Source organism: Necator americanus, chromosome IV (assembly GCF_031761385.1).
Source record: "Necator americanus strain Aroian chromosome IV, whole genome shotgun sequence".
Classification (NCBI taxonomy): domain Eukaryota; kingdom Metazoa; phylum Nematoda; class Chromadorea; order Rhabditida; family Ancylostomatidae; genus Necator; species Necator americanus.
In genome coordinates this window covers 35,054,507-35,081,841 of record NC_087374.1, presented here as the reverse complement: position 1 = coordinate 35,081,841, position 27,335 = coordinate 35,054,507, and the positions used below count along the sequence as shown (strand labels likewise).

At 39.7% G+C, this 27,335-nt stretch overlaps 2 protein-coding genes across 3 annotated transcripts; both read left to right on the top strand.

The window, feature by feature from the left end:
* Positions 1 to 1,567: 1,567 nt before the first annotated feature.
* On the top strand, positions 1,568 to 26,640 carry RB195_003707 (uncharacterized protein; the record flags this gene model as incomplete). Of its 2 annotated transcripts, XM_064201471.1 has the most annotated exons (13): positions 1,568 to 1,669; positions 1,733 to 1,840; positions 1,900 to 1,980; positions 3,477 to 4,347; positions 4,427 to 4,503; positions 4,617 to 4,698; positions 4,769 to 4,800; positions 4,872 to 4,906; positions 6,027 to 6,631; positions 10,431 to 10,523; positions 10,644 to 10,729; positions 12,289 to 12,409; positions 12,479 to 12,591. In XM_064201471.1, the coding sequence occupies 13 exons, from the start codon at positions 1,568 to 1,570 to the stop codon at positions 12,589 to 12,591; spliced, it is 2,406 nt and encodes an 801-aa protein (XP_064057351.1). The 2 variants fall into 2 exon arrangements, with proteins under 2 accessions (XP_064057351.1, XP_064057352.1); XM_064201470.1 differs by lacking the exons at positions 10,431 to 10,523; positions 10,644 to 10,729; positions 12,289 to 12,409; positions 12,479 to 12,591 and having other exon boundaries at positions 3,477 to 4,503; positions 4,633 to 4,698; positions 6,027 to 6,648.
* RB195_003706 (uncharacterized protein) lies at positions 13,084 to 26,683 on the top strand (the record flags this gene model as incomplete). The annotated part of the gene is made up of 4 exons (XM_064201469.1): positions 13,084 to 13,122; positions 19,643 to 19,820; positions 24,348 to 24,412; positions 26,612 to 26,683. The coding sequence occupies 4 exons, from the start codon at positions 13,084 to 13,086 to the stop codon at positions 26,681 to 26,683; spliced, it is 354 nt and encodes a 117-aa protein (XP_064057350.1).
* Between the last annotated feature and the right edge of the window lie 652 nt (positions 26,684 to 27,335).

Below are 27,335 nucleotides of genomic sequence, written 5' to 3'. Positions count from 1 at the left end.
ATACCAGAAAAAGTGACAACTGGTAACGGTAACGTGGTCCTGAGAATTTATCCTGTGTTTCAAACCGTATAAACGATACAGACAAGTATTTAAGAATTTGTAGGAGAAAGTTGCTGTCAAGAGAGAATCTACTGCTGTAAATGAATGAAGAAAATGTGTTTCATGACGGAACTATCATCTGATTGAAGCCCACTGTATTGATATTCATATACACCCACTCCCGAAGATACCTTATTGACGGCTGCGTTATGTTGTGCCTGAATGGGCGAAACGATTGGAAACTCCGAAACATTCCCATAATACATACTTAACATACAAACAGCAAAATGAACCACCACCAAATAAATGGAATGTTCTAATAAACCGTCTGTCATATGCAGTGAGCTTCGACTCAAAGTGGATCTCAAAGAATGGTGTAGTTCTCCTCATATGTACATATGGGATTTTCATTCAGAATTGATCCCATAGGCTGTTTTTTTCAAGCGATCAAGAAGATCTTTTCAAGCGTGTATGTGCTCAGTTCGCTCAAAGAAAATAACAACAATTCTTTGCACTCTTTTGATTTTTCTCCTCTTCAGATCGTGCCATGCGTTAAGTTACTGTACTGAACTTTATTTAACAGCTGTATGGATACGCGTAAGGAAGATGTTAAAGGCATCACCCCACGAATCTGAGGTGGTGCAGATTTCAGATGGAGTATTCATATACGGGATGGGAGACTATGGAGAGGGGGGTGATTCCGTCCATTTCTTCCCAATTGCCGTAAAAAACAGCCGGGAAAATGCGGCGCCGCACAAGGCTGGCGCGCTCCAGTCGAACTCCCTGTCTCCCTGAAAATAGTGCGCCAAAACGCCTGAAGCCGTATCTTCCGGGCCGTTTTTTTACGGCAATTAGGAAGAAATAGATGGAATCACCCTCCTCTCCGTAGTCTCCAACCCCGTATGCGAATACTCCGCCTAAAATCTGCACCACCTCAGATTCGTGGGGTGATGCCTTTAATAGGGCACGGCCGTGCAATAGCATGGAACAGTGCGCGGACAGCCTGCATAGCCATGTGTTCACATACATTTCATATATTTCTTGTCCAATTCCTTTGACACCTTTCCGTGGTACCAGCACATTACTATCTTCGTTGGTCAAGCGCCTCCATCTGACGTTGGCCTGTACCACTGTTCCCTGGTGTTGACACACCAATCTGACGATACTGAACCCATCTCATTGCTTTCTGGTGAAGGCAGAGTAACATAATGCCTATTCGACCCCTCTGATCTCGTTTTTCTGCTTTCTTAGTCCCAAAACGCCCTAGTAGTGATCCCAAAGTGTATGGGTGCAAAATCTGGTGGTCTAAATGGAACCATAGCCTGACATTTGTATACGAAACTCACATACCGACATAGATAAATGGACATTTTTTTTACGGACGTAGACAATGAATTGGGTTTGGTTTATAATCAGTTAATCATTCACAGAGAAGCAAATCTTTATTCATAAACAGATTTGATTAACAGATCATGAATGAGGTTCACTGCAGTGAGGACCATTCTTTCGCCTTCATGCTGTCTAGGGGATGCTGGCTACACACCACGTAATGGTGTTGATTGGTTCATTCGTTTCTGTGTCGTGTGCTTCTCATCAGTGCAATACAGGCGAGAGAGAAGAGCAGACAACGGTTAGTCCATCCATGAATGCGCTGAAATCGAGACCTTCCATCACAACGCTGTTTGTGTTGCAGCTCATGAAGCACGCACAGCCTTTTCGTTGTTTCCTTGTGGAATTCATTAAAACGGGGAACAGTTGCTCATTTCAATCTCAAAAACTAGGATTTTCTCTCAGTTCAGTGGTGAGAATTATTTCTTATATTAAAGGATTATATAAATAGACATTCTTCTAGCGTTTCAGGCCACTTGTGAACTTTCAAACACAACAATTGTATGTTACTGTTCGGGAGACTGTAAAGAAGAGATTAAGACCAGCATTAAGGTGAGATTCCTTGTTCACATTATAGGAAAATTTACTTCGCGGGATTAATTCAACGAACAGGAACAGGAGTGGGTGTGGTATTTTCCCGTTCCTCCGCCTTTGTAATTTTCCTAGACAGCCGTAGCGGTGAAAACATGCATTCGTAACGCACCGGAGAGCAAAGCGGCTGCGGTGCATAGAAAAGTAAGGCCACTTGTAAAGAAATAGTGGCGGAAATTAAAAATTTTATGTGTTTTAAGTAAGATAAGGGTGCAATGTGCCTCGGTGGAGGAGTAAGGATCATTCCACACCACACCTTAGTAGCTTTAGCCTACGTATCATGGCGGGTGTGGTGTAGCGGTTAGAGGTTCCGCTTCCTGCACGATTGATCGGAGGTTCGAATCCGCCCTAGTGCTCACCAAGCCTTTCATCCCTCCGGGGTCGATAAATTGGTACCAGACTTGTCTGGGAGGATAAAAGCACTGACTTGACACATCGGCTAGCCACCGCAAATCAGTGTATGGGCCATGTTCGTAAACCTCAAACGATTCTGAATTGAAGTGAACGTGGGGGCGCATCCCAAGCGGATTGACTAACGCCAGAAACTTTATCCTTTATCCTTATCATGGATCTTCTAAGATAAATTGGTTTAGATTTTATGGCCTCGACCTCAGTAGTTTCACATTTAATAAATTTTGTTTATTCTACAAGAAGACTGACCCTGCCTACTCCCTTGCGGAAGCCGCGTCGGTAATGAAAACAAGAAGAAATAGGAAGAAACGGAAATGAGTCCTTCAGGCAATTAGTAACACATATCTTAGCAACTGCGCTTAAATAACATATGGAAAGTTCTGAACACTTCAAGTGTCCTTATGCACTTAAAGTAAAAAAGTTTTTGCTCATAATAAGACCGGATAAAAAAAAGAAACAAGTTGTGGTAAGAGAGTTGTTATTTTACGATGTGATATCGTGTGATACCGTTCGACGCGGAAGAATTCATGGGCATCCCTCGTTTTTAGTCGGTGCGGCATAAGGACGTGAAGGAGCAGAGTTTGCCACAGCATTAGACGTAAATGAGTTGAAATTTAAGGACGGATATATATGAGGACGGATAAGGATATTAACTCGCTTACAAAAGGGCACAAAGTGAGATGTGTTGGTAGGGCGAATATGGCTCACTTTCTCGGATCGTTGATCGATCAATGGGTCGGGACTGTTCCACTCCAACCTAGACCCTTTATTCCTCCAGGGTCAATAAATTGGTGCCAGTCTTGCCTGGAATGACAAAAATTACCGACAAAATATATCGGATAACCTCCGCAAGTCAGTGTCGGCAAGGCAGGTCTTCATAAAAATTCGTTCCTCTAACGATTCTGACTTTAAGTCGAGCATGTAGTAGCAATCCAAGCGGATTAATCATCTTCCTAAAATCCTTTCTTTCTTCTTTATTAATTCTGCAAAAAAATCGACGTAATCTTACTGTAAAATTATGAATGACGTCTCATATACGGTTTCAGAACATAATGAAGAACAGTATAAGCAGTGAAGAATACAGTAATGATAATTGGAAAAGTAATTGTCTTGAAAAAATGCTCGAGTTCTGGAGAAATTTCACTTTCACCAGCAATTTAGAAGATTCAAATATACTCAGGGAAGCACAATTAATTAATAATCGACGGATTCAAGGTGAAGAACCTGAAAAAGAGACAAAATCTCGTGAAATAGTCGTGAACAGGCTCAAGAGTGCGTCATTGAAGGCGAAGAACAGCAAAACCACTAGAAAAGTCAACAATAAATCCACCAGAAAGATCAACAATAAATCCACTAAAAAGGGCAACAATAAGTCTACTAAGAAGGGCAACAATAAATCCACTAAAAAGGGCAACAATAAATCCACTAAAAAAGCCAACAATAAGTCTACTAAGAAGGGCAACAATAAATCCACTAAAAAGGGCAACAATAAATCCACTAAAAAGGTCACCACTAAAAAGATCAACAATAAATCCACTAAAAAAGTCACCAATAATTCCACTAAACGATCTAAACGATCCACTACTAGTGTGCCCACGTCCACTACTTCAACTACGTCCACATCGGAACCAACAACTACCCCTGAACCAACAACTACCCCTGAACCAACAACTACTCCTGAACCAACAACTACTCCTGAACCTACAACAACAACATCATCGACCACTACTTCTTCGACGTCTACTTCGACTTCTACCGTATCTACTTTTAAACCTATACCGTTAACTTTGCCACCTGTACGTACGACAACATCTACACCTAAACCTAGTTCCACTACGATTACTACCACGATGAAGCCTACCGTAACAAGAACAAGAACAACAACAACAACAACAACAACAAGGGTAGTTGAAATAAGTGCAACGACAATGAAGCCCCAAACAACCACTGGAATAACCACAACCAAGCGCATGTCATCTACTACAAGCTCACCGAGGACTGAGTCAAAAACTACTACACCAACTACTCGTCGCTCACAATCAAGAAAAAAAACTAAATTTTCATCACCACCAAGTACGCATCCATTCATTTATTTATACAGATATTGCTGATGTTTCAACAAAAATAGCAGGAAACATAAATTTAATTAATTCAGATTTTAAAAAGAACTTTTTCAAATGTTACAGCTAAAAGGGACTTCAGTAGCACATCGACGAAAGTGGTTGAAACTAGCTTCAAAACAATCGTTTTCTAACCAGTCCACTATAGGTAAGCGTTACTTGACTTTATAAGATCATTTTCCTTATGAAATTTTGGAGAAAAAAGCGCCCGTATTTAGATCCAATAGCATATGAAAAAGCAGTGGAACAGGTGATTTTTTTTTTCTTGTTGCTTGTGAGCTTATCATTGGTGAAAAACTGCATCTATACTTGAAATTTTAGATAAAAGCACAGCGAAACTCAAGGAAAAAACTACTGTAAGTTTGTTGAAGTACGTTTAAAAGCAGCATACCACGAATCTGATGTGGTGAGAGAATCAGTGGGAAAAACTAGAGGTGGGGTTGTAGATTGTGGGATCAGGGGTGGTTCCGCTCATCTTTCCTTGATCGTCGTAAGAAACGACTTAACGGCATCACCTCACGAATCTGAGGTGGTATGGATCTACGACCTAAAGGTTGGCTAAAGACCATACGGGGTCGTAGATTGCAAAAACGGGTGCGATAACACTCATTTTTTTCCTAATTGCCGTAAAAAAACGACTCGGAAGAAGCGGCGCGCCCACAACGGTGGTGCGCTCCAATAGAACTTCGCGCATTCCGCCGCGCTGTCCTACGACGAGTTCTAATGGAGCGCGTCAGCCTTGTGGATCCCCCGCATCTTCCAGATCGTTTTTTACTGCAATCAGAAAGAAATAAGCGTTATCCCATCCATTTCTGCAATCTACGACCCCCTGTGGTCTTTAGCCAGTGGGAATCCACACCACCCCAGATTCCCTGGGGGATGCCTTTAAGAACCACTTTGATTATTACGAGCTAGGTTAAACGCTCCCTTACGCACACGTTTCGGTCCTCTTAGCGGCCTATTGATCGGTTTCACTTTAATACGATGGTGAATAGACATAATTGATTTCCGACTGATCGCACTTGGATGCGGCGCGTGCAGGAAGGGGCGCGTTGCAACTGAAATCGGCTCAAAAAAACGTCGTCTTCCACGAAATTAATTACGACAATCAGGAAGAGATAAGTAGAGCTACTCCTAATCCTGTAATCTTCACCCTTGGCTCTAAATTTTCCCTAGGATAGCTTCACCGCGTGGTATGCTGCTTTTAACTTATAAGCGGGCTACATAAATTAATAAAACATAAACGTAAACATAAAAGTCAATTAAATTAGGACCTACATAGTAGAATAATGAATCCAACTACTAAAAAAGTTATTGTAAAGCTATAGAATGAAAATGTCCACTCATAAAAGTTATTTCCTGATGTAAAATTACTCATTCCACGAAGGTGGGTTCACTTTTTCGTTGTAATGACCATGTGATCCGTTTAGCTAAGTTCATTTCTACCAGCGTAAAAGAAAATCGATAAAATTTTAGCATGCTCACATATCTGAGAGTGATATGGTTACTCGGCGGGATATCCATGCTGCTCATCTTCCAGCTAGTGCTGATTCATTGTTACGTACAACAAAAGCAGAGAAGCGATCGTGATGTGGAGAGTGGTTCTCGAAAAAAACGAGAAAAAAGAAAACCTTCAAAGAAAAATAAAAAGTCCAACCGCAGATCGTTCTTCAGGGATAAAATTTTCAAAAGAATATCTGCTAGCGGAAATCGTAAGAAGAAAAAAGATGAAAAGAGTGAAATTAAGGAGCAGAAGACACCTGGTTCTCGAGAAGATCCGAATTCAACGGGATCTCGAGATCCACCAACTCCAGAATATCCGGCACCGTTCCGACATCTCTCGAATTCGATTGTCGAACTGAATCCCACACAAGTACAGGAACCGCAGTCAGTGACAGCTCAAGCACCTCCAAAGGCGCTAATCAGTCGCGTTGAGTCGCTACCCGGCCAAGTGTCTCCGGTGACGTCGAACCAAAAACCGCCGGCCGCGGCAAGTCCTCCGAATAAAAGCGGCTTCTCGAAGCCTGAGCATCCGACAAGGCAGAAGAGAAGGAAGACGGACCCATCGAAGTCCATATATGGTTGGGAGTGGATGTAGCTGTTCAACGTGCATACTGTTTGGAGCAAATTTTGAAACTGTACCTGTATATCTCCGCTAATTTGCTGTTCAATTGATATTTTAATCATTTACGATTGAAAGTAACATTTTGTTGCAAGTTTATTTTAAAGGACACTTTTTTTAAAATGTGTAATGTCTTTTATTGTGATTTTATCGGTTTGTAATCTTATTTATTTAAAAATAAAGTAATTCGAAAAATTAAAATAAAATTTAAAAAAATAAAATGAAATAATGATGTTTGTTCTTTGGTACCTTTAGACCGTTACTTGGGTTTGCTGATCCTTTTTCACTTTGTCCATCTGGTCCTGCTCTCATGAATACACTTAGTATGCGAAAAGTACCCGAATAATAGCCACTTAATGTTCCACACATAAAGCATGTAAATTGATCGGTATGGTATGTGAAGGATAAAAGATAAAATCTGGCGTATCAATCCACTCGAGATGCGCCGGTACTGTTACCGCTTCCTGTTCTAATTTCTTTTTTTTTTGTTTCTGTTCTTCATTTATGACGCAAGCCTGGAACTGTAATTCTGCCTTAGTGTGCTCTTTTCAAATTCGTTCTATGAATGGTCCTTATTCTCTCCTTGCGGTGGTCAGCCGTTGAAGGATAACAAAGTTAATGAGCCCTTTCCCTGGGGGTCCTGAACTGAAAGTCCTGAAGGTCAATGAACTGCTAACGTTTCTGGATAGAACTAAAACTTTGGCGAAATTCTAGTGTGCTCTGCTGTTTCTTGTTTCTGTTTTCTGTTTATGTTTTTCATACCTATGGGTGTTTTCGAATAAATAAATAAATAAACAAGTTTAATTGTAATTCGAAATCGTAGAGGGTATATACGGCAATTTGTGGGGGCCACCCGATGTGTGAACTAAGCGTTTTTATCCTCCCGAGCAAGTATAGTACCAAATTATCGACGGAGGAGGGATGAAAGGTCGCCACTGGGACAGTTTCGGACCACAAATCGATCCTGAAGTCACAGTCCGGCTTCTCACCGACTTCGCCACATCCGCCATAGACGTATGGAACCAATGTGGCTATACTTCTACGTGGATTATTGAGTTAAAGATTGAAGCACGGTCAAAAATTTGCTACACTTCCATTATTTTTTCGAACGACAAGTCGTGTGCACAATGGGACCCTCGCTTCGCCCCGCGCTCTTGATTGAGGGTAGTTACAAGTTGCGCTAAAGTTGCTACAGTCAGTTACAAATGATTAAAGGCATCACTCCACGGATCTGAGGTGGTACGGATTTCAGGTAGAGTATTCGTATACGGGGTGGGAGACTATGGAGAGGAGGATGATTCCGTCCATTTCTTCCTAATTGCCGTAAAAAACTGCCCGCAAGATGCGGCGCCGCACAAGGCTGGCGCGCTCCAGTCGAACTCCCTGTAGAAAATAGTGCGCCAGAACGCCTAAAGCCGTATCTTCCGGGCCTTTTTTGCCGCAATTAGGAAGAAATGGACGGAATCACCCCCTTCTCCATAGTCTCCCATCCCCTATACGAATACTCCACCTGAAATCTGCACCACCTCAGATTCGTGGGGTGATGCCTTTAAGGACCACATCGCGCCGCTTACGCCATAAAGGATAAAGTGCACAGCGTTGATCAATCCCTATGGGGATGCTCCTACGCATTCGACTTAAACTTAGACTTCGTTTGAGGTTTATGGACGCGCTTGGAGCCTTACAATAACTTGCGAGGGTAGCCAATGTGATAAGTCAGTGTTTTTATCTTCCTGGACAAGTCTGGCACAAATTTATGGACCCCGGGGGGCTGGAAAGCTAGGTTTGCAGTAGGACGGATCCGAACCTCCGATCGATTGTAGCCTCGACAGAGGAACCTCTTACCGACTGCGCTACACCGAAAAATTGCACAATAAATCAAGTCTCTCACTATACTGTACTGTATGATGTTTGGGCGCAATTTATTTGTGTTACTGCCTCAGTTTTGCGATGGATTTAATAGCGACTTCTTAACCCTCTGTGGCGTTAAAGTTCCACTTTTCTTGGAATCTTGTAGGATTATTGACGTCAAATAATTACACGATCACAAACAACACCGAGTACGAAATTTGAAGAAGTGTAGCTCTGAATTTCCTGATTAAACAGCAATTATTAAAGTATTAGTAATAATTGCAGTATCTATAAGTATTATTAATTATTATTAATTAATTAATTAGAACAAGACAATTTTTGTAATGATTAAAGTCATAACACAGTGTAAAGATGATCATTGTATCGTTTTTACACCGTTTCAAAATTATTAACTCATTTTATGTAATTTGGTGTCGCGCGATTTATCCGTGTGCAGCGATTTTTAATCTTTCAGCGAGTGTTCAGCGTAATCCATACATAACGAGGTCGCAGGAGTACGATCTAACGACAATTCGAACATTGTGTTCATGAAACGGTTTGAGTTACAGTTAATTTACAGTTACAGCTGGTATTAAAACGATCTGAAGCCGTGGTGAAATTGCATAGGCGGTTGCGCTCAAAGTGGGACCCTTGTTACCATCTGCTGAGCTGCAGAAATGAGTAAAGGTCCCAGTTTCACAAATTCGAGCGTAACCGCTCACGCAATTCTACCGGGCTTTAGATCGTTATGACCGTTGTTTGCGTTGATTTTGTAATTTTCATTTTTTTATTTTGGATATATCATTCTACCGTATTCTCACGTATTTGGAGATGATTTTTACAGTAACTTGTGTATTTAGTTAATGTCAGTGAAGGTCTGTATAGCGGTATCTTTGTTAACTTTTGCGAATGCTGCGAACAACACAGGGTCATACACTTCAGAGGAAGGTTCGTATAAATTTTTACACCAGTTTTTCTTCCTTTTGGAAAAATAGTGCTTCTTAATGAACTAGAATTTCCGTCCATGTAATTTATTGTGTATTTTGACAACTACGAATTTCTCTTTTTTTCTTTTTGAAAAAAATTTCATAGAATATGTCAGTAAAATTCCTTTTAGATAAAGTTGTGAAGTCGGTAGATCTATGAAAATGAACTATACTGAGGTTACTTCCAATTTCGGTTTATCGCTCTTTTTCTGGAGTTTTTCTCATGAGTAATTTTTAACTCAAATTATTTCAAAAGATTTTTCTAAATAGCGAAGTTGGAGTGGGGGGGGGGGGGGGCGTTTTAACGTACCACGTAGGAATTAAAGAGGGTTCCCACGCCGTTCTTCAGGATGGGTTAAGGATAAAGAGGGCCAGGGTCAATCAATCTGCTTGGGATGCGCCAATATGTTCACTTCAAATCAATATCGTTCGTAGTTTCTTAATGAGTGTCTAGCATATACAATCCCTTGTGAGGGTTAGCCAATGTGTCAAGACAGTGTTTTTATCCTCTCGGACGAGTCTGGTACCAATTTTTTGACTCCGGAAAGATGAGAAGCTTCTTTGGCACCAGTGCGAATTCGAACCTTCGATCGATCGTCCAGACGCAACGACGCCTCTTACCGACTGCGCTACACCGCCCTATTCTGAACGATTAGAAGAGAATCGTAATATACACCCCCGTACACTATGTTTTCCATCAGTCTCTCGCTATGTCAACTTCGTGATAATTTCGCTACCTTTAAGATTCAAAAATATAAAATTTTTATTTATTATTAACTGGTAACTAACTTAAATTTTTTATTTATTTTTAACTGGTATGTTTCTGAAAGAGAGCATCCTGCCGTTTATTTCTTTTTGATATTGTAAAAGCCTAATAATCCCTGAGACAACTTTATCCCGTGTAGAAAAATTTAATTTTAGTCACTTCGACAAAAAAACCACTTGGTTTCAAAGTTGCGGACACACCGGAGTTTCTTGAATTGGCCAGCGATAGCGCTCGTAGAGAATACATCGGTAGGCTTTTACTTTCATCTAAAGGTAAATCCAACACTTTATCCTCTTATTTGAGGAATTTTTGAGCTATCATTTTATCATGATCTTCGGAACATCGAAATATATGTAGTTGCTTTACAGAACTGGATAGCAATCTGAACATTCCGGTAGGAGTGATGAGAAAAGCTCAGGATGCATGGGCGAAAAAAGTCGGTGATCCCGTATGGGTAGGTTTTGAATGTTCAGTTGTAGAGGTACCAAGATTCATTTTTCATTTTTTCCCTGATTTTTCACTTATTTTTGTCGACCGCACATTCTTCTTTGATCTTAAAGGCATCACCCCACGAATCTGAGGTGGTGCAGATTTCAGGTTGAGTATTCGTATACGGGATCGTAGGTTAAGGAAAAGGGGATGATTGCGTCCATTTCTTTCTCGTTGACGTCAAAAAACGGCCCGAAAGATGCGGCGCGTGCACAAGGCTGGCACGCTCCAATCGAACCCCTTGTAGAAAATAGAGCGCCGGAACGCCCGAAGCCGTATCTTCCGGGCCGTTTTTTACGGCAATTGGGAAGAAATGGATGGGATCACACATCTCTCCATAATCTACGCTCCCGTATACGAATACTCCACCTGAAATCCGCACCACCTCAGATTCGTGGGGTGATGCCTTTAGAGCGATAGAAAATATGGAAATTTTATTTTTTTTTCATCTCGGCATTTGATATCTATCCACTATCCTATCAACTATCAGATTCTGAATCAAATAAAACACTGCAGTTGACGGTTAAAAAAAAAACCCTCTCACATATGCTGTAAGATTTTTGGATTTTTTCTATGGCTTGGAACATAAGTGATTTTTACAGCAATACATATCAACAGGTTTATTAAATTATTTGATATCAATGAGAAATGGGAATCAATGAGAATATTTTCCATTTCACAACCGTAAATTCAACTTTTTCATTCTGCTTCCACTCTCTAAGTTGAGTTATTGTGGAATAGGCAACATGACAACATATAAAATAACATTTATAAGAAATAATAAGTAAGATAAAAAGAGTTTATAAGAACTATAGAACTATCAAGTTGTTCCTTACTCTTTTTATCTTCTTAAATGAAAACTTTCAGAGAAACTTAGACAAAAAAACTAAAATTAACTTAAAGGCATCACCTCACGAATCTCGGGTGGAACGGATCTGAGGTGGAGTATTCGTATACGGGATAGTAGATTATGGAGAAGGGGTGATTCCGTCCATTTCTTCCCAATTGCCGTAAAAAACGGCCCGGAAGATGCGGCGCACGCACAAGGCTGACGCGCTCCAGTCGAACTCGTTGTAGAAAATATCGCGCCGGAACGCTCGAAGCCGTATCTTCCGGGCCGTTTTTTTACGGCAATTGGGAAGAAATGGATGGAATCACCCTTCTCTCTATAATCTACGACTCCGTGTAGGCATAAACCACCTGAAACCCGCACCACCACAGATTAGTGGGGTGATGCATTTAACCTGACTTAACTTAGAACCGAAAACGTTTAGATATGAAAATTCTGTACTGAATTTTTGGAAAAAAAATCAAAACTACTTAGAAAAAATAAAAAAGAATTATAAATTTTAGATTAAATTGAATTAAAATTATGAAAAATTATACTGTTAAGCGTTAAAAATATCCTCAAATCGTTGAAGGTGGTTGTACATACATATTCGATGAAATAAAATTTATAATGATCCGCTAAAGAGGACGGTTCCGATAAACCTATGGAAGTGAATCTGAGCGTATCATATTAAGAGTGCCTATCTCGAACACGTGACCACACAAGACGCAGCAAAAGAAGCGGAAAACAATCGTATGAATGAGATCGTCGAGAAACTCTCGCCTGCAGCTCAAGAAGCTGACAGAGCGATTCGAGGTATTTTTTTTTTGTTGCAATAAAAAATCGAATATCAACATTACCTCTGGACGAATCAATTTTTTTAAGGAATTTATTCCAATGAAACCCTAACGAGAAAGGAAATCAATGCAGAAGTGTCGAAAAAATTGAAGAAATTACCGAAAAAGGTCTACAACGAGCTTATACTTGCTAGTCAGTGACTCTGTGTGATCTTAGGTTTCAGCGTATTTTATCATTGATGTAACTACTTTCATTAATAAAATAATAAAATATTCAATCAATTAATATGTTGCGTAGCTACAAACTCTAGTACCGAATCAAATCTTGTATAAATTGGAAATAAATAAATGATAATATAACATAATATAATAAAAAAAAAACAAATAATACAATAAATAAATAAAATTGAAGAAACCCTGAACCCTTCAAAGACGGCGGAAAAAACACACGATATTTAGATCTCCCAGTGATTGATTAGGAATAAGGATGTAAATTAGGATTATGAGCGTGATTAGGCTCAATTCTTCTCAATATTTCGGGAAAAAGAAGTGGGAAACGTCATTGTGCGATCTTTCTTCCAAACGATGCAACTTATTACGTGATTGAATTACGCGGGCGGATCCGTCGTCGTTCGAAGTCAAAAATCTATAGAATACAACTACAAATGAAATAATTAACAGAAAGCTTAAGCGATGAAGAAGAATCGGAATGGTACTGTCATGACATCTACGGTATCTGGTCCGGATTTTAAGGAACTAAAACTCTGAAAAAAGGAGAAAATTTCCTACAAGAAGAAACTAGGTTCATGTAGACTTTTTCTTGAATTAAAAAACATAAAACATTGACAATAAATAGCAAAACAAATATAATACAAGACATCTGTTTTTTCTCTGTAGCGCCCATTAGAAGAACAAAGGATAAATTTTTTTGGTGCATTGTATTATTTATTATTTATTATATTATTACATATTATTTTTTTATATTAAATTATTGTTTGTCTATCTCCTTTGGGATTCACCAAAACGTTGGACTTGAACTCAGAATCGTTTGAGTTTTTATGAGCGCGTCTGCAGCCATACACGGGGACCTACGAGGGCTAACGGATGGATTACTTCGGCGTATTTATTCCCTTGGAAAATCTGCATATCATTTCATTGACACGTGAGATGAGGAGCATGGTTGCTCTGTATGGGGCGTCGATCTTCCGACCATACAAAAACAGTGCTGACCTCTTACCATTGCGCTTCACGACCCCGAAGTGTCTGTTGAAACAAATAATTCATTACGAAGCCTCGTTGAGCAGGAACATGTTCTGCACCAGCCCTATTAAAGCGACTAAAGCGCATTTAATCGTTTCGAGCCCCGACCAACAACAAAAATCCGACACACACTTTCCTGGTTAATCCAGTTTGCAAGGAAGCGCCAGGAGTTCGACGAGTCGCGAAGATAAAATCATCTGAACAACTGTTGTTTTGATTATTCTAACAAAAACCGCAGAATAAACATTGAAAATAAGAAGCTAAGGTGAAAAAAGTTGTGGTGTGAAAAAAGTGACGTAAGAGCACTCAAACTAAGCGTATTTTTTTATATTGGCGTTAATCTTTCTCAGAATGAGCTTCTTTCACTGAATTAATTAAAGGAAGAAACAGAAACCCAACTATCTCATCCCTTACTTATAGAGGCGGTATATCATGTTATTGACTATGTTGGGATCTATTTGAGATAACACTGAAATTTAAAAACTTCTATTCTGTTTTCTATTTTAATTTTATTCCTATTCTCATATATTTTTCTATTTTATTTTTGGAAATTTCACGTTCGGATTACCCTAGCAGGTTTTTAATTTGCTTCTACTTGAAGAGGCTGCCGTTTTACCCTCATCGATTTTCGACCGCTCGCACGTAGATGCGGCGCGTGCGCGAGCGTGACGCGTTCTAACGTAGTCTCGTACGAAGGCCAAGACCGTTTCCAACGCCATTTCTCAAGATGATTAGCGAGTAATGAGTGTAGTCGTCAATTTCGTGGCACGATTTGGTTTTAAAGAGACCTCTGCGATACAGAATACTGTACATTGTAGCTCTCGGTTTAGCTTACAGTAATCCTGCTTCCCTGTTTCAATTGAAGTCCTGTTGAGCGCTTTGGAATACGTTGGCGCTTTTTTTCCACATTAGTTGAGGGCAAGTCTTCACATCTGGTTTCCTCCCCTTACCTTCTGGACAAGGTTCAGGAGGATGAGGTTATTAGGGCGCATTGCGTGTTGGTGGCTTTTTTTTGTAGATTTGTCTCTTTTTTTTGCCTCGATCAATCCGTACGAAATTTTGTGTGAAAAAATAAAAAAAAACTTTGTGAGAAAATTGAAATTAGTCCATACCAAATTCAATTTTTCGTTTAAATTATTGCAAAAATACTGGTCGGAGCTTCGAAAATGTTTTTTTTAACGTAGCATTGTAATGCAACAAGTTCGGCGATTGAAAGAAACAACCGAAATCCATGAGAGATGGGGGTTTTTGGGTCAATTTGAACTTTACAGTTGGGAACGGTTCTGTGTTCTGACAGTTTCTTTGTACTTATAAATTTTATAACGATTTTTTTTTCCGGATCTAAGCCCAGTTCTATTAGAGAAATGATGACTGCGCCGCTTCTTCTCACCCTCCCCGATTACACCTTAAGCATCTTTCCTTCACAAAAATTTGATATGCAAATAAATAAATACTAAATAATGATAAATAGTAAATATGCAATTGTATAATTGTATTGTAAATAAACGTAGTGTTGTATGCAATGATTCTGTCGCGAGACGATAATCTGAAGAAACAAAAAGAAAAACGTTTGCAAATGTTTATTCACGTTTACATGGTGATGAACTTCACGGAACATCGACGGCTTACAGCATCATCTAACACCCTCAACGACTGTGCAATCAAAACGAGATTGTTTGGAAAGGAGTGGCGGAGATGATCTATCAGATAAGTTTATTGTTCGGCATAAAAGGCAACGATGTTTAAGATGTAACGAAAAACTTCTGCTTAAGCAGCTTACTTCTAGCGCTCCTTAGAACTCCTCCAGGCTCTTTAGAGGCATCCTTAGGCATCTAGCTCGTCGCACCCTGGAAGCATCTCAAAGCGTTTGACTTTTCTCCGAAAGAAAAAAAAAACGCTTTTTCCACTCAAATATTCATTTCCTTGGATTTCATTTATTTTGGATTACGTTGTATCACGGATTTTCTCTCCAGGCTAAAATGTTCCGGAATATCGTTGTCGTGTTGGTCGTTTGCGCTATTCTTTCCGAAGCTTGCATCGGCAACCTCAACCAGGGCAAAAAGAGTCAGTAGTTCTGTTTTTCTCGTTTTTAAATTATTGGTTACTGTAATAAGTCACATTCCCCTCATGTTTTTTTTTTCCAGAAAGAAAACCACTTAACATTATTATAACGCCCGGCACCGGATCAGCGACCGTATCCGGTGGTGGTGGTGGTGGTGCAGTTCCACCAGGAGGAAGTTTAGCACCATGTTTGTTTGGAAAACATTTTTAAATATTTAGAAAGTGTTATTATTACAGAATCATTTTACAAAAATTATTTTTCATTTCAGCATCGAGTGCGACACCAACAGGAAGACGATAAAAGGCATCTATTACCGTACTATTTATTGTATATTATTACATTCGCGTCGTTATTCATAATAAATCATTAGGGTTTTCACTTCCAGCTGAAAATATGGTTCATTCGACTCAGGAAAAAAGACTATGAAAAATATAAAGGATAAGACGTAGCGCGTGCCTTAATAATTAGATTATAGCTTTAAAAATAAGAAATTCTAAAGAAAAATAAGTAAAGAAAGAACCTATATTATTAGCGGTAGAAATTAAATACTTCTATTGTCTTGAGCCAACAAATCCTTGAATAATCCGATGAAAAATTCGAGCCGCAGTCGGGTTACTGTATTAGAAAAATACTGTACTACTTACTGTAGACATTTGTGCTATGGGAAATTTTCTGAAATCTTTAAAAACACTAAAACCACTTGATGAACCTCAATGATGTATAATACTTAGAGTACTGTACATATGTGTGACGTCACAGCATGCATAGCTAGCAGTTTAATTTTTTAAATTAATTATTAATTTGATTTTTTAATTGACTTTCTTTAAATTTTCTCCCCAAATTCTTTCCATTGATAAATTCTAAATCTACTTTTCTTTTCTAATTTTAAAGCACAAGCCCCTATAATGGTTTGAAGCACAGTTCCACGGTGGACCGTGGGCCACTCGAGTTGTCGAACTATGCCTACTGAATGAGTGCTGGAGGTATGTCCCATGCAAGTGGTCTCCGAAGCTGAGGGGTTCGACTGTAGACACACACACACACAGGCTTTCAGAACCCTAACTACGTGTAAACCCCTCTCCTGGTTCCTTACCGCCTTCTCCGAGCAAATCACAAGGCGCTCTCGGATCCATCGTGGACGACGACTCATTGTTGAAGCTAGGCTCGCAATGTAAGGAAGCAAGCTAGGGTGTTCAGTAAATTAAAAAAAAAAACCAAACCTTTAAAGAAAAGTCGAAGCGTTACCTCAAAAGAAAATCCTTTATAACGCAAATTTCACCTCAGTACTCTTAACACTCAGGCTTTTTTGTTGGCGCTAAAGACTTAGAATTTTCATAACCCTTTCTGAATGCCCCAAGATAGTGTCTCAGTTGAATATTTATTGTAGAAGACAGACAGAAAAAACGTTGAATGCAAGCAACGGAGTTCAGTGGGCAGAGCGTTGTCTACCGTACTCCTGGATCAATTAAGTAATTTTTACAAGGAACAACCACAGAGATACCTATCCGAGATCACGTCCCCTTGCGATCACCTATGGTTGATGATAAGGTCCTGTTCTCAGATTTAAGATCTTCTATCCCAGCTGTGGAAGAGGGGATCTAATCTCGGATAAAGGATAAAGGATGAAGTGTCTGGTGTTAATCAATCCGCTTGGGGGATGCGCCCCCACGTTCACCTCAATTCAGAACCATTTTGAGGTTTTACGAACGTGTAACTGGCTAGCCGATGTGCCAGTTTAGTGTTTTTATCCTCTCAGACAGGTCTGGTACCAATTTGTCGACCCCGGAGGGATGAAAGGCTTGGTGAGCACTAGGGCGGATTCGAACCTCCGATCGATCGTGCTGGAAGCGGAACCTCTAACCGCTACACTTTTTTACTTTTTTGTTGTATGGACTAAAAACACGTTTGTAAGCGATTCTGATTCTGAATTCATAGCACGGAGATGTTCCAAGTTGACTGATTCACGAAAAACACTATAATCTTTATACTTTTTTTGTGCAATACTTAATAAATACGTAGTTCTTCATAAGACACTTTATCCTTTATCTTTTTTTTTGTGCAAAGGTAATAAATAGATAACTTTTTCGAAGCAAGTCCTATTCAAAAGTGTGGCATCTTTCACTTTATACCATATATTTTTTTTAATTATATAATTATTTCTCATTATTTCTACTTATTTTTTCTATATTAATTTATTTTTCGCTCTGCATGGAGTATCATCACGTAAACGTGTTTATGTTCAACTGTCCCTGAATCTTGGAATATTTTACTATGTGTGACTTCCATTAATTTTCTGGAACTGTAGCCAAGACCAGAGGGGTTTTAGATAAACACCGAACGTCCAAAAATGAGAGGAAACGATGGGTGCGTTTCGATTACAAACGAACTATAAGACCTACGCAGATTTTAATCCAAAATTTTTCAGATGAAATTTTTAATTTAAATTTAATTAATGGAAGACAGACCCACAAGGGTCCCCTTCTGAAAAAAAAAAACGTTGGTGATAGGTGGTAGCGGTGCAAGGTGATCTACTACGTTTCCAGTTTTATCACATAAGGAAGCGGTGACCGATGTGCCTATGTTGGATTTTCCTTGAATCTTGGCATGTTGAAAAAGTAGCGTTTTTTTTTTGTAAATTTGTTTGAGCTATAGCCAGGATTGATATTGAACTTTCTTTCAATAAGCAAATAAAAATTAAAAAAAGAAAAAAATAAGGATAAAACAAATTAAAGAAACAAAAAAGCCAAATAAAAGAAGAAATAATAAAATAAAAAAAGATGTATTGATCAATGAGAAGGGACACTTCCTGAATGCTACTGTAGGATGATGAAACGTTAGATCCTGCCATAACTGCAACAGGCTTCAGGTGGTTTTGACCGAACTCAAGGATTATGTGTGTCTAATCATCAGAAGGGTGGCTGCAACGCAGTCGGTAAGAGGTTTGGCTGTGTCTGTACGATCGATCGGATGTTCGAATCCGCCCTGGTGCTCACCAAGCGTTTCATCCCTCCAGGGTCGTGGTAAACTGGTACCAGACTTGTGTGGGAGGATAAAAACGCTGATCTGGCTCATCGGGTGGCCTCCCAAAGTCACTGTATAGATCACTTACACGTTCGTAAACCTAGAATGATCCTGAATTGAAGTGAACGTAGTGGCGGATCCCAAGCGGATTGACTAACGCCAGACACTTTATCCTTCATCCTTTATCCTTAATAAAGAAAAAGTTTCAAAAAGGTTTCAAAAAAGATAAAATCCACACATAATAAGAATACTATGTCAGAAAATTTATGATAAGGATAACGGATAAAGTGTCTGGTGTTGATCAATCGCCAATCAATCAATGGGATGCGCTCCACGTTCACTTCAATTCAGAATCGTTTGAGGTTTACGAACGTGTATCTGGCCTATACAATGACTTGCGGTGGCTAGCCGATGTGTCAGGTCAGTGCTTTCATTCTTCCAGACAACCCTGGTATCAATTTATCGACCCCGGAAGGGTGAAAGGCTTGGCGAGCACTGGGGCGAATTCGAACCTCCGATCGATCGTGCTGGAAGCGGAACCTCTAACCGCTACACTACATCCACCCTTATCCTTTATTCTCGATAATCAAAACAATTCGAACTGTTCATGGTTGCTTGACATTCTCTTCGTCGGGAAGGGAATACTTGAAATTCTTCTCGATCTTTTGTTAGAGGATAACGGATCCATTCCGACAGCAACAGTCCACTTTTATGAGACGGCTATTCGCTCGCTCGCTCATCGTTTGTTTTGCTTGAAAACTCCTATAAGATCTGATTGTTTTAGAAACAACAGCAGAAGAACTTAATGTGGATTCGCGGGGGAGGGGGGTGCTGTTAATGACAGGACAGTCAGTAAACAAGAAGGTAGTATCCTTCAGGAAACGTGAATCAAACCGTAAAGGATTGAAGCGTATTGTGTTGTTAGCCGAAGAAGCTGAACAAAACTCGTTGAACTATTCGGAAGTAGCAACTCGATTATGTCATAGCAACGAGATCTACAAGGATCTAGCTACGGAGATTACTACTACGATAATGTTTAAGCGTTTGCATATAAAGCTGGAGGCGATTCGACAGTGTCAATTCCGCTGTAAGTCTGATTTTTTCAACTACAATCTTAAATCCATGTTTGTGAAATCCCAACGCCTTTTTTTTTGGATTCCACATCCAGGACAAAATTTTCAAAAATTTTAAATATTCCTACCTTAATACCCAATTTCAGAGTCTACTAATCCTTGAAAACGGCTAATTATTTTCAATGTTTTAAAGCGAAAAGAAATTTTTACAGAATTACAAAACTTTGCTACTTTATAACCCAATTTTAGAGCCCACTAAAATCCGAGAGTCCCCCACGGAATGATCCGGAAAGCTGTAGTATTACTGCTCGTCTGTATCGTACTATCAGATGCTTGTAATGGAGGACGGAAACGTAAAAATCTACGTTCCCAATATTTTCTTATAAACACAGTTTCCACTTTCCTCGTTTAGATCGTGGACGAAAAATAAATGTGATAGTCAGCCCAGCCCCATCCGGGAACACCGTCCCGGTTGCTGGAGGTGGTGGAGGTTCATCGGCTGCTGTACCACCTGGTGGTGTATTATCAGGGGGTGAGTGATCATCACAAATTTTGAAATATTTAAATAATTCTTCACCTTCAACATCCTATTTCAGCATCATCTGCTACTCCAACGGGCAAGAGGTAGTCTTTCGAATACACATTCGAATTCGAATTTGAGTAATTAATCAATTTAGTTTTTTTTCTGTATCTGTTTAATTTAATTTTGTATTTATTTTTTTCTACGGTTACATTCGCTAAATAAATTGTACACTGTACATGTGAAGTCCTTTTAAATTGCTTAGACAAATACATAGAAAATATATAAGAGATAAATATAAATAAATAAACAACAGTGGTTTTGACAAGTCGTAGAAGTTCACATGTGCATATACGGCTTATACGATAAACTTCGGAGCTAGTAGAAATATCAAATCGGGATTTTTTCCCTCCCAAACAAGTCTTTGTCCAATTTATTGACCACGGAGAGATGTAAAAATTAGCTGCCCTACGGCGATCGCGGACCAACAACCGTGTAAGAGCAGTAGAATCTCTTATCAGTGCGTTACAACCTCCTTAGGAGAGCTGTGAGATGTAGAAAAGGAAAAAAAAAGAGGAGAAAAATCTGCAGGTCCATCGAAAGAGAGAATTCCAGAAAAAGTACGGAACGAAACTGAAAACAAGTCAGAATTTTTCCACATCCTAGGTATTATTGGCACACATCGAAAAGTGAAAAAGATGTATCGGATTAAGTCCAGTCCTATTGATTCGTCGTTTCCATCAGTTTAAGACCAATCGCAGTGACCGCCAATCTAACTCTCTCATTGGTAGCGAGATTGTATTTCATTAAGATTCAATTTCATTCAGTTACCAGCGTAAGATTAAAGGGATTAGCTGAAATATAAAGTAAAACTCCACCATCATACTTTTTGAAGTGAGGCTACGGTAGTTCATAGCTTTAGTAGTACAAGAACATCCATTGGTGTTAAAAATTCGAGTCGAAATCAAAATTTTGTGAAAAGTAAGTGGAATAAGTTGTAAAATTATTCCAGAGTGAATGGTAGGCAAAAAAAGCATACCCAAATCTAACTTTATAAAAAATTAATTCCCATAATTTTTCTAAAGAAATAACTGAAAACTTTGTGAACAAAAGAATTCCGAAACTGTGATGGAAACATGAGGAGTTGTGTAGTGCTAGCTGAGATATCAATAAAAATCTTTCAAAAAAAACCCCTGAAAACTGCTAAAAATCAACTCACCAGTGAGTTACACATAAAAGAACACTGGAGCTACCCAAAGTAGTCTACTCAAGGAAAAAATAGGATGAATTAGAGCAGTAATGAACTAGTCACTTCCTCAAAACTACTAACAAAGAGATGTTCTTTCTTTCGTCTTTCTCAGCTCACAATTGCTTCCTAATACAGCCCAAGGTATCAGCAAATTCAGTACAAATAAAAATATCAACCCTATTAAAGATGTAACAAAAGATCCACACCCAAAAAAGAGGAGCGAGAAGGCTGGGAGGAATGAGCAGCGAGCGACTGGTCACACTTAGGGGTCATCGATTGGAAATGATCAGTGGTAGAAAAGTGGTAGAGGTCGGTAGGAGATAAGCGAAACAGCAGGAGAAAGTTCGGTTGTAAAGGTTCTAGCTATAACCCATCAAATCTGAACCACCAATGTAAGGTACAAGAGCTAAGCTCCTGTTTAGCACAGAGTTCGAACTACAAAAGTTTCCAACTTCTAGGATGTCGTCGGTCGTTATCATGGCAATGGGGATCAACGATCCAGTAGTATATCGATAGCTTTGTTCACCCTTTTTGTGTTTGCTGTACGAGTTAGATCAAACTTTTTTTTGCCCTCTTTCCAAACCCCCCTTTTTTTAAAACCCAAAAAAAATTTTTGGGGTTTTAAAAAACCCAAAACCCCCAAAAACCCCCCCCCCCCCCCCCCCCCCCCCCCCAATTTTTTTTAAAAACACCCAAAAAAAAAAAAAAAAAAAAAAAACCAACCTTTCACCAACTGGGGTTTTTCAAACACCCCCACTTATTAAAAAAAACCAAAAAAAAAAAAAAAAAAAAAAAATCCAAAAAACTTTATTAAAAATTTTTTTTAAAAATTATAAAAAAGCTCTATGGGGTAAATTTTAAAAAAAAAAAAAAAATTAAAAAAAAAAAAAAAAATTAATTAAAAAAAAAAAAATTTTTTTTTTTATTAAAAAAAAAACCAAAAAAAAAAAAAAAAAAAAAAAAAAAACCATTAAAAAAAATTTTTTTTTTTTAATTTTTTCAAACAGCTACTATTTCTGAACCCCCTACTTTAGCATATCCATAGCATTAATTTGGAATTTGCTCGTTACTGTTACATCTGTAGAATATGCTCGGCTCAGTAGTAGAAAATAAACTCGCTGTCACGTTATACAATTCTCTAAATATTGTCAGAAGCAAAACAAATATTCTTTCCCATTTGACGAAGTCCACGGGGAGTCGAGTAGGACGTCGTGGCCGAAAAACTTCCATTTTATTCTGTCTTAAATGCATGTTTGAGGGTTTTCGTGTCACTGAATTCCTGATGTTGAGACATGTGTACGAGTAGAAATGAGAGCGAGCGCAGATCGCGAAAGTGATCTCACTCAATTTCCTCTACCAACGTCGCAACTTGTGTCACACGACAGAACTCCACACAACGTTCGCGATCCAATCAGTACTGACTGAAATAAACAGTAGATGTGGTCCATATATTGTCGAATCTCCGTTTAGCTTCCGATATGTTCACATCATATATATTAAAAGTAAAAGGATAAAGTTTCTGGCGGTAATCGATCCGCTTGGGATGCGCCTCCATGTTCACTTCAATTCAGAATCGTTTGAGGTCTACGAACGTGTAACTGGCCTATACAATGGCTTGCGGGGGCCAGCCGATGATCAAGTCAGTGTTTTTACCCTCCCAGATAAGTCTGGTACCAATTTATCGATTTAAGGATGAAAGACTTGGTGAGCACTAGGGTCGATTCGAACCCTCGACCATATGACTACAGCGGAACTGACTCTAACCGACTGCGCCACACCCGCCCAGTATATATATATATATGTGTATATATATATATATATATAATAGATATATTCCGCTGAGTCGCAAGGATGGAGCATTGCTCGTGAGACGGAGCTGCGAAGACCAGCTAGGTGTTGTGTGCGTGTTAAACTTTGGACGAGATCTCTCAATAGTTCTGTGGATGGTAAGTAGCATCCTAGACGTTGTAGCGGTGTTCGTAGCTCTCACTAGCGAAGCTCTTGGTCTTTCAATTGCTCCGTAGCTTCCCCGACGGGCGCCAATGGTGCCCATGCTGGTCTCATCCTTCCATTCAGTTTGATCCTTCACGTCATTCTCTATATTCATTGAAGCTTCATGGTACACATGTATGACGAAGTTTTTCGATTTCGGAGCCCTGAAGTTGTACTCCTCCTACCTCGCAGTGAACGCCCGTTACAAACTGCGTCTATCCCATTCTCTTCCTTACACAATTTGAATCCTTGAACAACGCTGTCTGCTTCACTGGAAATTCTCGAAGAAAGAGCGGTGTCATCTGCAAACGAAAGTTTGAAAGGAGTATCCCATCAACAGCTATGCTCCTTTCTTCACAAGCATGTTATTTTATTGCTCACTGTAATGCTGCCGTGACCAGAACACAACAACGATGGTAGCATTCCTTCTTTTCCTTCTCCAGAATCAAAGGCGTCCTGAGCACGCTGAAATTTGATTGACTCTCACCGGTCGCAATACCGTCTGACGTCTGAGGCTGCAGGAGTAGCGGGTTCTGAAGCAGGGTGTATGTTGAAGGTGCAAGAAAACTTCACCCCAAACTGAGCAGTCCTGCCATGGCGAGCTTAGCTTTTGCAACAGCTCGTCGCCCAGCCTACTCGGATCAGAGAGCAATCTTGCGATATTTTTCCAAGACAGTGGTGAGTCTAAGCAGTGGTTCGCTTTTAGTTAGGCTTCCGAGCCCGAGAATTCGGTTTTTTCAAAGGTGTCGAAATCCTTCTCTGCTTAGGAGACCCTCACAGATGACGTACCTCCGACCTATGCATCGCAAGCACCTCTACACTACTACGAGGAGGCTGTTAAAGTGGTGTAGGCATTGACCATAGAACCTCAACAGCACTGAGGATAGTAAATCCATGAAGGGATCCCTGCTATAATAGCACTTTTAGTAGCACTGGGGATAGTATTTTATTAGGATATATATCAATACAGGGATCCCTGCAGCCCTTATTGTACAGAGTGTTCGTAAGGTCATGGTGCACTTTTGACCGGTTCGGGGAAAGTAACAAAACAATATAGAAATGTGGAATCTTCACCAACTAAAAAAAACCACGAATCCGTAGTGTGATGCGCAAGTGTGTGCGCACACAGGTGATTACGCAACACGACGAACTGCGCCTTACCGGGTCAGCCCTCTCCCACGCCAGTCACGTGGCTTCGATAGCTTGCTAAGTTCGAATTCGTGAACAAGGTGCAGTGTGAAACGAAAAATGCAACATTGTTCGTGAGTTTCTGCATACAACATTCTATCAATGGTGGATAGGTAAGGGTTTCTTCAAGCCATGGCCACCAAATCTTCGAAACTGACGATCTTAAGCATTTACTTGTGCGATTATGTGAGGGAACATTTGTACAGTAAACATATCAATGAAAATAATTATTTAAAACAGAGAATCGCAGACGTTAATCACTCTGTTGCACCAGACGTCCTTAAAGGCGGCATACCACGAATCTGGGGTGGTACGGATTTCAGAGGGAGTATCCATCTACAGAGTCGCAGATTATCGAGACCGGGGTGGTTCCGCTCATCTCTCCCTGAATCACTGCACGCATCCAGCCCTTGAATGCTGTTTTGTAAGATGCCTTCTGTTGCAGCGCGCCACCTTTGCACGCGTAGCGTCCCTTACTGGCTATCGGGGCAGTCCGAATTGATTTTCGACGAATCGCTGAGCGGAGGCGGCGCAAGGGGTGGAGCGTTGCAATAGATGGGGTCGTACAAAACAGCATTCTGAAGGCGGCTGTTTGCAGTGATCCAGGGAAGGAAAGAAAGAAGGGAAGGAAAGAGCGAAACTACCTCCGTTTCCACAATCTACGACCCCGTATACGGATACTCCACCTGAAATCCGCACCACCTCAGATTCGTGGTATGCTGCCTTTAACCGTATTTGGAAAGAACTTGAGCATTGTTCAGATGAGCGTAGGGCAACAAATGGTGGCCACATCGAACTACACTGAATACCTTAAAAAACCAAAGGATTTCACATTTCTTCCATGTTTTGCCGTTTTCCTATGAACCATGACATGTAAGAAGTGCATCATGACCTTCTGCATCGAAGGACGCGTGTCATAGCACCGTAGCGGAGAATCAACTTATTCGTTTGGTTACGTACATAAGGGATTTGAGGTGGAACACTTTGACATCGAACAAATTCTTCGAAGCTACAAAAATCCCAATAACGCTCCTCTAGCTGCAGAAAATAAGCAGAAACAGTGGAAAGTCAAGTTTAAGTAAGCAGAAAATCCTTTAAACAATCGCATTGAAAGAAAAAACAGGTTCCGTTGTAATTTCTCTGTTCTGATTAATCCGTAAGTGATGAAGGCGATAAGAGGGATTGTTTTCATAGTTAAAACAGGGCTTCTTAAACTAGATTAGTCAACATAGCGAGAATGCTGATCGTTTGTGGATAATCTAGCTGAGGAGCATATAAAATCTGTTGTTTCACAATGAACTGCATTGCGTGGTGGACAGAGGACGTATGTTCGTCGTCCACCCTTCAAACTTTTTTCCAATTTTCGCTCCTATTTCCTAATTTCTAAAAGAATCGATGACTTTTGATTCTAGTTGAGAGTTCTAATTTTTTTTTTGCTGTTTATGATTTCCTGCGAGTAGTTTTTGATGTACAACAGTTAACGATTTTGAAACTATTAGCAGAAATTTCCAGAAATTCCGAATGCGGTTCTGGAACGTGATTTTTCTGCTCCTAGCAATCGTCGCCATTGTTCACGGTTGTACTGGGAACACTCAAAAAAGTAAGCTTTCTAATCATATTTTATATAATTAATTAATATGCTCCCGACAATTCCTCATTCATCCAGAACGACACCGTAAAAAAGGAGGAAACACTATCACCTTGGCGGCTGCCGGCAGTAACACACCTGTTGTTATAGCTCCAAGTGGTGGTGGTGGTGGTGGCGCTGCCGTACCTCCCGGAGGCGTTTTAGCTCCTTCATGTAAATGTCCTTTATCTTGGTTTCTTTTCTCCGAAGCTAATTCGATTCTTTTCAGCAAGTGCCACTCCTACTGGAAGACGATGAAAAGCAGATGGATTCATTCGATGCTCACCTCCATTCTGTATAATTTATGTATTTTTCAGTATTGTTGCGTTATACGGTGGATTTTCTAATAAGTTAGGATAAATATTTCTGGTTATCCCAAACTGCTTTGTTTTCATTTAATTATCTTTTTTTTGGGAAGGGTATAGCGCAGTTGGAAAGAGGTTCGGTTGTGAGTGCTCGATCGATGAATGGTTCGAGTTCGCTCTAGTGCAAGCTAGGCTTTGCAACTCTCCGGCGTCGATTAGTTGGTTCAATAAAATGGTACAAGACTTGCCGGAGAGGATAAAAACAGTGTTTGGGACTGGTCTCCTCTGTGTGAAGGACAGTGTGAAGGATATCTTTGTAAGGCCGTACACGCCTAAGCTTTGAGCGGTTCTTACGGTTAATCACTCTAATGTTAAAGCTCAAATGATTTATCCATAAGGTTTTTTTAAGGAGAATTTCACTACAGATTTCCCGGAATATCTTCACAAGTTTGTATCGTGGTCTCTGTGAGTCCTGTGGTTCACTAGTTCTCTGATTGATTTGTTTTTCCCAGATTTCTCAAGAATTTCGTTAACGATTTTATTATTTTTATTACTTTTATTATTTTTATTATTATTTTTATTCTTTATTTTAATAATGCTCAAGTCTTTTTTTTCATTAACGGCATCACCCCACGAATCTGACGTGGA